Source organism: Eurosta solidaginis, chromosome 3 (assembly GCF_040869045.1).
Source record: "Eurosta solidaginis isolate ZX-2024a chromosome 3, ASM4086904v1, whole genome shotgun sequence".
Classification (NCBI taxonomy): domain Eukaryota; kingdom Metazoa; phylum Arthropoda; class Insecta; order Diptera; family Tephritidae; genus Eurosta; species Eurosta solidaginis.
This window is the reverse complement of record NC_090321.1, coordinates 31,478,402-31,490,349: the sequence shown is the minus strand read 5'-3', so window position 1 is coordinate 31,490,349 and position 11,948 is coordinate 31,478,402. Positions and strand designations below refer to the sequence as shown.

Genomic DNA, 11,948 nt, shown 5'->3' with positions numbered 1-11,948 from the left:
GTTTTGCCGGTCTTCCGTTGGCCGGTAAAGCCTTCTCAAGACGTAAAAAGGAGGGCAGCTTTGGGCATTGCCCTTGACGCCCATATTCCTAAATGCAAAACTTCAGAGAAATTTATAATCTCTTATCTAGCGTCGGACTTAACAAACCTATCGATATCTATGACACAATTTCGAGAGGTATACATCTATAATATTTTGAATGCACTTGAGAAAGTCTTCGGTATAGCGTATTATTCGAAAACCTAACTGTTGCACATGAAATTTCAAACAATACAATGAATTCGGTATAAATAAGCGCACCACCATACAAACCCAATCTAGTCGATACCACCATTTCATCTAAGAGCAGTGTTACTCGGTTTTATTTTTTTTAACAAAAAAATGTTTAAAATCTTCATCGTTTTAGCTCTTTTAGGCTGCGCGTTAGCTGGCACCATCCCCAAGGCTCCTATACCTCCGGCCGATGACTTAGATGGTCGCATTGTTGGTGGCATAGCGACAACGATTACTTCATTCCCTTATCAAATTTCGCTTCAACGTAATGGTTTCCATAGTTGCGGAGGTGCCATCTATAAAGATACAATCATTGTGACCGCTGCTCATTGCTTGCAAAATGTTTCACCAGCCAGCTTAAAAGTACGCGCTGGTTCGACTTACTCAGACTTTGGTGGTTCCATAGTTAAGGTGGCTAGTTTCAAGAATCATGAACTTTATAGCAAACAAACCTCAGCAAATGATATAGCAGTGATCAAGTTGGCATCACCTCTACCATTGAGCTCAACAATTCAACCTATAAGTTTGGCTACCACATCACCTGCTAATGGCGCTCCTGGTGTTATCTCTGGTTGGGGTGTAACCAGTTTTGGTTCGAATAATGTATCCAGTCAACTACGTTATACCGACATTTCAATTCTCAGTCGTTCGACATGTAGCTCGTCAGCTTATGGTTATGGCTCATTCATTCGTTCTGGTATGATTTGTGGTTTTGCTGCTGGCAAAGATGCATGCCAAGGTGATTCCGGCGGTCCATTGGCGTCGGATGGTATTTTGGTTGGAGTTGTTTCGTGGGGTAATGAATGTGCATTAGCCAGATACCCGGGTGTTTACACAGACGTTGCTACATATAATAGCTGGGTCGTGAAAACAGCAAACTCTCTCTAAGTAAAATGAAAATATTATATGAGTAAATGATGATGTGATGAGATGATGAGAAGGAATTAAAAAAAAGTAAAAATAAAAATGCAATTAGTTTTTTATTTGAAGAGATCTCATATGTATTTCGATTTTGTTTTTTGCTGTTGGAAGAACGAAACTCGTAGTGCCGAACACCAGGATTACGGCTCAATACGAATTTTCTTCCTCTTCACGAGTTCTTGATGTATGTACAATATAATATTTGAAATATTCAACGAAATTTCTGGTTTTTAAGTCAAGAGTAACATGATCTTAATGTTTGCCTTGAGATTATAAGACCTCATAAGGAGTGACATAACGATACTATCAAGATCTTGCATGAAAGTGTGGGTTCCGGGCTGCTGAAGTTGTTAACCGATGTTTATGAAATTTTCATAGAAGGTGTGCATTAGGTACGACATTGAACCCTGGCAAAATAATTAACATGTTCGTCATAATCATTATAATCATCATCATACGCGTTTAACTCCTAGGCCTTTTTAGCTGTTTCGTCACACCAGCTATCCGTATTTCGCGATAACTGACGCCAATTGAGAGCACCAAGGAAAGTAAAGTTTTCCTCCACCTCCATCTCCCAAGTAAGTGGAGGTGTTTTCCTTCCTCTGCTTCCAAACTACGGTACCGACTGAAATACTTTCTTGGCCGGATCGTCAACGTCCATTAGCATAGCATGACTTTACCAGCGAAGCTTTTGAGTTTTTATTCGCTGCACTATCTCCATATCCGCGTAAAGCTCATACAGGTCATCATTATGCCTCCTTCAATACTCCAAGTCGACATCACGGACAGGACCATACATGATATAAGCACTTACGAGGTATAACCGTTCTCTCTTCTGGTCAGTCTTAATTTTGTTTTTTTAGTTTATGCGCAGTATAATATTTAAAAACCATTTCCCAACAAAAGTAAATTAAAAAAATTAACAAATTTGTTTTTGTTTGAGAAAAAAAAACTTAAATATGTATTTGTGCAATTGAGATTTTAGAAATTTTTTTTATAACGTTATACCTTGTAGATGTTTTTACCAGGGGACCATACGTCTTTCGAAGGATCTCTCGAACACTCAAAGAGCCATTTCAAAATCCTACTCAGTCCAATTAAGCACTTATTGACAAGAGTTATTCTCCATTTGATTGAGCTGAGGGCCAAAGAACCCATATACTAAATTTCCGTTATCGTGGTCACAGACAGACGGAGATGGATAAATTAATTCGTTTTTTCATTCGTTTATGCCGTGACGATCAACCGTTGTTACTTTAGCAGCTTTTTTTGTTTCTTTAGCAGCTGAGGCTCTGACAAGTTGCTCCTGGAACTAGGGGTGTGGGCGAAATGGCCTAGAAAGTTCAATGTGGTCATATGAAATCGCTTGTTACCGAAACGTACTGGATCTTTATCCTTCAAAGAACCATCAACATCAATAAAACTCGCCCAAAACCTTCGGGAGTGTCTTTATCGAAACAACAACAACAGGAGAGAAATCGTATGGAAAAGGACTAGGTTGAAGAACTCGAAGAAGAATCGAAGAGGAAGAGTGAGTTAAAAGGACAGGGAAGGCGTGAAAGAAGAGAATTTGAGAGAAGCCGGTAGGCGAAGGGAAGGGATAGGTAGAGGGAAAGAGATATATATATAATAAGAGATATATATATAATATGGAAAATTAGTAGAAAAGAAGGGACAGACAAAAATGTGTAAAAAGGGAGAAAGCGAGGGAACGGAATTAAATAAACTAGGGGATTGGAAAGGACGAAGGAAAAAGAGGAAGTTCTGCTGGGATTCAAGATGTATTCGGGGAAATTTATAAATTCTCCAATCTAATGCTCAGCCTCACCTAGACGAGGCTAATCCTGTTACAAATATGAATGTTTCATACACTAAATAAGCAGGCTCTTAGCTCTACAAGAGTAATTGTAAATAGTTGTATTTTCCCGTTTTATTAATTCGTTAATTTTCTTATGATCGTTTCACTTACAGAGAGTCGGCCGCGTCCACAATCCAGTTATTAAATAAAGCAATATCTTGGTAGACACCTGGATATTCGGCCAATCCACATTCATTACCCCATGAAACCACTCCAACCAAAATGCCATCCGATACTAGGGGGTCACCAGAATCACCCTGGCATGCATCCTTGCCCTCATCGAAACCACAAATCATACCAGCACGTATTTCCGAGCCATTCCAAAAAGATGGCGATTGACATACGGCATGACTTAGAATTGTAAGTTCAGCATAACGTAGTTGACTAGGTGTTGTATTGGAACCAAAACACCTTTTTATTTTTACTTCTCATAAATATTTTTGCAATTTCTGTGTTAAAATTTAAAAATCAAAGTTTAGCAAGAATATGTCTTTATATAAGGAAACAGTTTCGCTGATTTTTGTCCATTTATATAAAGGAAGTGCTTAAATTTTTTTTATTTTCTCCCTTTCTTACATTTTCTCTGTGTCTTAACTTATTTGTTAAGTTTTACGCTTGTAGCTCAATGTGAACTTACATAAAAATCAATCCCAAAATTCCGTTCCGTTTGATTTTTCTAAATATCTCAGTCCGTGCACTCCCTGGCGAAACTTTTTGTATTGTGTCATCGGCTGTCATCAACCTCTGAATTAAGCTCTAAATTTTTAGCCTCTATCTCAATGAGAAGTTACTTAATACCCGGTTTCAAATTTCCAAATAATTTTCTAATTTTTTCGATCCGTGCGCCACCTAACGGATTTTTTTCTCCTTTTGCTCCTTTGTCACGGTGTCTTAACCTGTCTCTGAGGTTTCATGTTTGTAGCTCAATGAGAAGTTAATTCAAAATCGATCTCAAAACACCAAATTGCCAAATTCTTATCTAAATATTTCTATCCATGCGCCACCTAACGTAACTTTTTACTCATTTTCTTAATTTTTTTCGGCGTCTTATCCTATCTGTGAAGTTTTACAGTTGTAGCTCAATGAGAACATACATAAAAATCAATTCCAAAATTCCCTCCGTTTCGTACGATTTTTCTAAATATCTCATCCCATGCGCCCCCTAGCAAATCTTTTTGTATCGTGTCATCTGCTGTCATCGACCTCTGAATAAAGTTTGAAATTTCAAGTCTGTAGCTCATCGAGAAGTTACTTAAAAGCTGGTTTGATTTGATTTGTTTGGCTTGATTTGAATTTTCAAATTCCTATCTAATTATTTGGATCCGTGCGCCACCTAACGGATCATTTTTTTTTTCCTTTTGTTGCATTGTCACGGTGCTCTAACTTATGCGTAAAGTTTCACGTTTCTAGCTCAATTAGAAGTTACTTAAAAATCGATTGCAAGATTTGTGTGAAAAGCGGACAAAAATTCAACCGAAAAAAAAAAATTTTAAATACAAAAAATTCAAAACAAATTGTACAATTAATTGACTATATTATGGCTAGGGTGTTATGGTATGGCACCATTGACCAATAACATTAATTTCCATAAGGTTGGTTGGATCAGCTGTTTTATATGGCAATTTTTCCGAGCTCTCTATCAGTGCGGCTTTAGGTCTGGTATATCTACCATTGACCAGATTTTCACTATACGACAAGTCTTGGAAAAACCTAAAAAATTATAATTTACACATATGTATCTTAAGCCACCATTGAAAGATCGAAAGTGGGTTGCCTATGTGCCCTATATCTGAATATAACTTTCACGTAAAATGTATATGACTGTTAAGCAACATCACCAACTAAGTCAGAATGTGAGAGGACCTCTTCAAGGCGTTCGAAACTAAACGAGATTGCCGTAAAATGATTCGAAGTAGTACACGACTTCGTTTATTTGGGAACAAGCGTTAGCACAAAGAGGAATATTAGCCGCCGTGTTGTGGAGGTAGCATGGTTGCTTACCACACCAGGTCAAGTCCCGTAAAAATCATTATCGAAATACTTTAGAAAAAACTTTTCTAAGTTCGCGGCTGGTTCGAGTGTATTTCTGCCACGAAAAGCTTCTTAGCGAAAATTCATTTGCCTTGCATATGCCGTTCGTAGTAAAAAATGTAGGTCCCGACCCGCTAATTTGTAGGATACATATGTACATATATAATAACAAACGCTACTTTTGTCCAAGTAAGCAACTCAGAAATAAAACAATGTTTTTGCAAACGAAAATATGTCTCAATAACTCACTCCTTGTTCCAACTCTGCTACTAGCTAATGCAAAAGCATATACGCATAAGTGGTTGGGAGTTGCCGAGTTGACGCTGGCTCCCAGTTATTTCGCGAATCGTTGCGTGATAACATTGAAGTTTCGAACAAGGCACACATAAATTTTGGAAATTGCCTCCGGAGAGTTGAATACGTCCCCACCGAGATATTTACGAGTCGTCCTCGAGATGACTGATTCCGCAACAGTTTGAGAGTAAAGTTTTTCGCAAATTTAGCGCAACCCCCAGTTCTCTCACCGTGAATACGTCACTGGGATTGGGAAGGACATCTGCGAGTCATGAAACCAAATGTGGCTTTAGGCAAGCCGCTATGTTGTTGTTGTTGCATTGAGAAAGAAGCTCCCCCATGGTTTTGGGGATTGCTATCTACGTATGTTAATGGTCCTTTGCCGGATGTTGTTGTTGTTGTAGCGATAAGAACACTTCTTTGCCGGATATAGACGTGGTAACAAGCGTCATTAAGGTACAAGCCGGACCAACTAGGAAACGGTTTAAAATGACAACATCAAACCTTCTATTCCATCCCGCCTACCACCCCCTAATTCCCAGAGGAGCTTGAGGTCGCCAATTATCGCGGGAGGAAATCTTAAAAATTATACTTGAGTAAAGGTTTTTCATTTTTCAACTCAACATTGGCCTGGTGTGCTGGCCATGGTAGAACCGAGATTTCCAGGATCTAGGGAAGGGACAAGTAAAATCAATACTTTAAAAAATGTATCTAAATTAGATGTTATTTTGCTCATTCACGCCCAGTTCGGATTGGAATTGTTCCATCGATTATTATGGAAATACCGATGTACTTGAATCTCTTTTTAAAGTACATTTTAATTAAAATACATATGTATAAATTATTTTAATCTATGTACCAAAGGTAGTTATGAAATAATAAATGCAAGATAAGAAGTAACCTATTTTCAATGTCAATATTCCAAATAATTGAAATAATATCACCTCATCTTTTGCGTCTTTTGCCAAGGCCTCAAAACGACTTCATATACAAAACAAACACAAATGGGAAACAACTTGAACTTTCTTGTCTAGACCAGTAGAGGTTAATGGTACAGTGGCACGGTGTAGCTGACCCAATTTTAAATACGATCTCATAGCACATCAAATTTTTTAACACGCTTTTATTAGCTTGGCCTGTATCTATGTAACGGAATCTTTGAGCTTAATTTTCACCGGTTTCTAGAAGTCTGATTAATTTGAAACTTTCATACGTATCAAGGACCTATGACAATGCATTAATGTGATGGTGTGGTGAAATAAGCTCAACGGCCATAAGGTCAATTGGCTTTATTACCACTTTGAATGGCCATAAGTTCGATTGAAACTTTGCACACGTATAACGGCTCGATGACAATGCATTAATGTGATGGTGTGGTGACATATGGTCAACGGCCATAGGGTCAATTGGCCTTATTACCACTTTGAATGACAATAAGTTTGATTGAAACTTTGCACACGTATCAAGGCTCGGTGACAATGCATTAATGTGTTGGTATGGTGACATAAGGTCAACGGCCATAAGGTAAATTGGCCTTATTACCACTTTGAATGCCCATAAGTTTGATTGAAACTTTGCACACGTATCAAGGCTCGATGACAATGCATTAATGTGATGGTGTGGTGACATAAGGTCAACGGCCATAAAGTCAATTGGCCTTTTTACCTCTTTGAGTGGCCATGAGTTTCATTGAATCTTTGCTCACGTATCAAGGCTCGATGACAATGCATTAATGTGATGGTGTGGTGACATAAGGTCAACGGCCATAAGGTCAATTGACCTATTTACCACTTTGAATGGCCACAAGATTGATTGAAACTTTGCACACGTATCAAGGCTCGATGACAATGCATTAATGTGATGATGTGGTGGCATAAGGTCAACGGCCATAAGGTCAAAACGCATTCCTTTATTAATGATAGAAGTGGATGCATGGCACATCTACGAAAGAGCATACTGGAGCCCTTTTTAACACGCTTTTATTAGCTTGGCCTGTATCTATCTATGTATCTATGTATGCACGTATGTATGTAACGGAATCTGGAGTGGAGCCGAGAGCCCCGGTAATGCAGAACTCCGAACTCCGTTGCATCTTTTGAAGCATTTTAAGATAGGTACTTTTAGCTAGTGCGGGCCACCAGACCAAGGCACCATAAAGAAGAATCGGGCGCACAATGGCTGTGTAAATACAGTAGGTCACCTTAGGGGAGAATCCCTAGGAGGTGCCAATTGCCCTCTTGCAGGTGAACACCTCTGCTGCTGCCTTCTTGGATCGCTCCACTATATGGTCACTCCATAATAGCTTCCTATCCAGAATGACTCCCAAATACTTGATTTGATTGCTAAACGCTAAGAACGTACCCCCAATTCTTGGCGGTGTAAGATTTGGTACTTTGTACCTCCTCGTGAAGAGAACAAGCTCGGTTTTATCCGGGTTGACTTCCAAACCTGTGGCGGGTTGTACTCCTGGAGCAGATCCAGGATGTCAGCTGGGTCCGTTGCGTGCGTGCCCGGATATACCACTCCTATCAGCGTGACGGCGGCCCTATAGAGGTTTACCGACCTGGCGTCGTCACAGGCAATTAGCTTGACATTGCCCTGGAATGATAGGCCAACCCTTGGCAATTTCGGCGAAAGACCGCGTCCAGCCTCCCTGCGTCTTGGCCCTTTTCGGTGCCGTGGGGTTTGATTCATCCATGGACCGCTGGCGTTTCGAGGTTTCATCACTCTCGACTAAAACTTTTAAAATTACTTGATCTAAAAAATTAAAAATAAGTAATAGTTTAAAAAAAAAACTAAAAAAACACGCTTTTATAGCAAACCGAACTAAAAAATAGAAAATAATTTTCAATTAAAAAGAGTTTATATAACAGTAGTAGAAGGTCAAACAATCGTTTATAGTTAATCACCTCAAAATAATAATAAAATATAATTTAATTCACAGTAGAAAGCGTGGAGTGCTTGATATTGAATGTTACAATCATTCTATTTGATTGTTTGACCTTCTACTATATAAACTCTTATAATTTGAAAATTATTTTCTATTTTTATTTTGGTGTGCTATAAAAGCGTGTTTTTTTAGTTTTTTGAAACTATTATTTATTTTTTTTTTTTTGTTTATTTGAATCAGTAAATTTCCTAACTACATGAAGAGAATGGCTCAATCATATGGTTAGCTCATCTCATCAGCCGATTTTATTTTTTTCATTTAACTGGAATAGGGATTGTCAAAAGGAGATGGAAAACGCAAAATGTAACCAACACATTGACAATTATTTACCGACGTGGTGGTAAATTTTTTACTAAGAAATTGTTTCTAAAGACTTTCCAGCAAACGGATTGGATTGATGTAAGCAAACGAGAATATTTGCCGTCATCCAGTGAGTTTTACAGCTCCGGCTCACGCTCATTTCTCACGGGCATGCTCTGGTGCATTGAGACTTGACAAGCAGATGTCATGATATTTTCGCACACGTGAAATGTGATAGGCAAATGTCGCCGCTGTTTTCCATTTAACCCATACGGCGAAAGGCTAAGCCGCGACATCTATATTTGAAAAAGTAGGTTTATTAAAGGCAGCGTTGCCAAACTAAAGATAAGAAACTAACAAATTATCTGGCTCACAAATTGAACCAGACTTCTATCTGGATTTATCTGGCTCATATCGTTGTTGTTGCATTTACATGCAAAATTATTTATCTGGCTCAGGCTCTTTGCCACCGGAAGATGGCTATTTATTTGAACTGTATAAACATTTTTCTGACGAAATCTAATATATAAAATTCTTCCGTCACGGTTTTAGAGGCTTAACTACTCCGAAACTGCTGAACCGATTCTCATGATATTTTGTGAGCATATTGGGTAGGTCTGAGAATCGGCCAACGTCTACCTTTTTTTTCGCTACGTGCCTAGGGTCTTGAGATCAAAACGTGAACCCGGGTACCCCTAGAATGTGTTTATACAATATGGATATCAAATGAAAGCTGTTGATGAGTGCTATAGTACAGGATAATTTTATACCCCTGGGTGACTAGGGTCTCGAGATATAGGCCAAAACGGGGACCCGGGTACCCCTAGAATGTGTTTATACAATATGGATATCAAATGAAAGCTGTTGATGAGTGCTATAGTACAGGATAATTTTCATACAACTGGGAAGCTAGGGTCTCGAGATATAGCCCAAAAGGTGGACCCGGGTACCCCTAGAATGTGTTTATACAATATGGATATCAAATAAAAACTGTTGATGAGTGCTATAGTACAGGATAATTTTCATACAATTGGAAGGCTAGGGTCTCGACATATAGCCAAAACGTGGACCCGGGTACCCCTAGAATGTGTTTATACAATATGGATATCAAATGAAAGCTGTTGATGAGTTCTATAGTACAGGATACTTTTCATACAACTGGGAGGCTAGGGTCTCGGGATATAGTCCAAAACGTGGACCCGGGTACCCCTAGAATGTGTTTATACAATATGGATATCAAATTAAAGCTGTTGATGAGTGCTCTAGTACAGGATAATTTTCATACAACTGGGAGGCTAGGGTCTCGACATATAGCCCAAAACGTGGACCCGGGTACCCCTAGAATATGTTTATACAATATGGATATCAAATGAAAACTGTTGATGAGTGCTAGAGAATAGGATAATTTTCATACAACTGGGAGGCTAGGGTCTCGAATATAGCCCAAAACGTCGACCAGGGTACCCCTAGAATGTGTTCATGCAATATGGATATCAAATGAAAGCTGTTGATGAGTGCTATAGTACAGGATAATTTTCATACAACTGGCTAGGGTCTCGAGATATAGCCCTAAACGTGGAAAAGGGTACCCCTGGAATGTGTTTATACAATATGGATATCAAATGAAAGCTGTTGATGAGTGCTATAGTACAGGATAATTTTCATACAACTGGGAGGCTACGGTCCGAGATATAGCCCAAAACGTGGACCCGGATACACCTAGAATGTGTTTTTACATTATAGGTATCAAATTGAAGCTGTTGATGTGTGATATAATACAGAGTAAGTTCTACACCGCTAAGTGACTAGGGTCTCGAGATATAGGCCAAAACATGGACCCGGATACCCCTAGTTTGTGTGTATTATGAATATCAAATGAAATCTGTTGCTGAGAGCTCTAAAGTTCATTGTGATATTCGATTTAGTCGCATCACCTGGCAAAACTGATAAATATGCATGCGAAGCCGAAATAAAGACAAGAAATAATAATACCCACATACCTATTTACATACGTCCTTTTCGATTTGCCTGAAATTTTGTGTATAAATTTGCCTATATATTGGTATTTACGGTGCTTTTTTCCGGGAAGTATTCCAAAGACGGAAGGCGACAAGCCTGCAGAAAGGACCCAGTCTTAGAGCCGCGAGGCAGGGCAGCCGCATAGACAAGACAAGTAGGCCCAAAGCTGTAAGACAGATGGACTCCAATACCGAGGTAGCAACTACCTCGAAAGCTGCGAGTCAGAGGGAAGTTCCAATTAACGAAGTAGGAGATAAGCCAAAGGGAGATAACACTAAGACTCCGGCTTTCTCGGAGGCGCTAAAGGGAGTTAACGCTAAGACTCCGGCTTTCTCGGAGGTGCCAAAGGGAGATAACACTAAGACTCCTGCTTTTTCCGAGAAGATGAGTGATGTGGCAAAGCAGTCACTGACTGTGGCGCTGGTTGATCGTAGCAGTCCTTTCGGACATATGACTACTGAAAGGTGGAGATCTGTGGAAAGGGAGCTTATTAGCTTAATGCTTAAGATGATGCGGGAACAACCAAGTAAGCCCCTTCCAACCTTTGATTCGGGGGGATGGTTAAATGGTGTGAAGATGATAGCGTGCGACAACATCGGGAGCTTGCGGTGGCTGGAGGAAGTGGTTCCAAACCTCCAAAGGCAAGGCACGAACGCGCGGTTTGAGGTGGTGGATAAAGCGCAAATCCCCACGGTACCAAAAGTAAAGGTATGGATACCATGCGTGATGAAGTCGGAGGATACACTGCGACTTCTGCAGAATCAGAATCCGAACATACCGACACAAGATTGGAAGGTACTTACTGTATCTCGGCCTACTGAGGATGGTCAGTTGTACATCTTCCAAATAAACAAGCAAGCGGAGGATATTTTGTACACGCAGCTTGGGAAAATGTCCTTTGGCACTGGCAAAATTTACATGCGACTCAGGAAAAGAAGTCCCGAGGATAAAAACCCTAACACGCTAGAGGTGGGCGAAGTCGAAAAGGACCTGAAAAGCCTAAGGGAAAATGACAGGTGGAGGTCCCCGACGTCACCACGAACGTGCTATAAGAGGACCAACCGCTAAATGGTGCTGTGACTCGCACAGAGGAACACCCTGCACAACAGTCACGAGAGGCTGAAGGGGGCCACGAATACTCTAAACCAAAAGGGCAAGGGGAGGACGACGACGTCAAGACGAAGGGACAAACAGCCCAATGGTGCTGCGAGTCCTACAGATAAACCTCCAACACAGTAAAGTGGCGTCGAGCGAACTCCTCCTAACCCTTGAGGAGGGTTCGTTTGACGTGGCGCTGATCCA

General features: G+C 40.0%; 1 protein-coding gene across 1 annotated transcript; it reads left to right on the top strand.

The window, feature by feature from the left end:
* The first annotated feature begins 333 nt into the window (after positions 1-333).
* Positions 334-1,240, top strand: LOC137246305 (trypsin alpha-like). Its single transcript, XM_067777415.1, has one exon. The coding sequence runs from the start codon at positions 382-384 to the stop codon at positions 1,159-1,161; it is 780 nt and encodes a 259-aa protein (XP_067633516.1). The 5' UTR covers positions 334-381; the 3' UTR covers positions 1,162-1,240.
* The last annotated feature ends 10,708 nt before the right edge of the window (positions 1,241-11,948 follow it).

Coding starts and splice junctions, on each gene's coding strand:
- LOC137246305 (XM_067777415.1), top strand. CDS start 382: ATGTTTAAAATCTTCATCGTTTTAGCTCTTTTAGGCTGCGCGTTAGCT.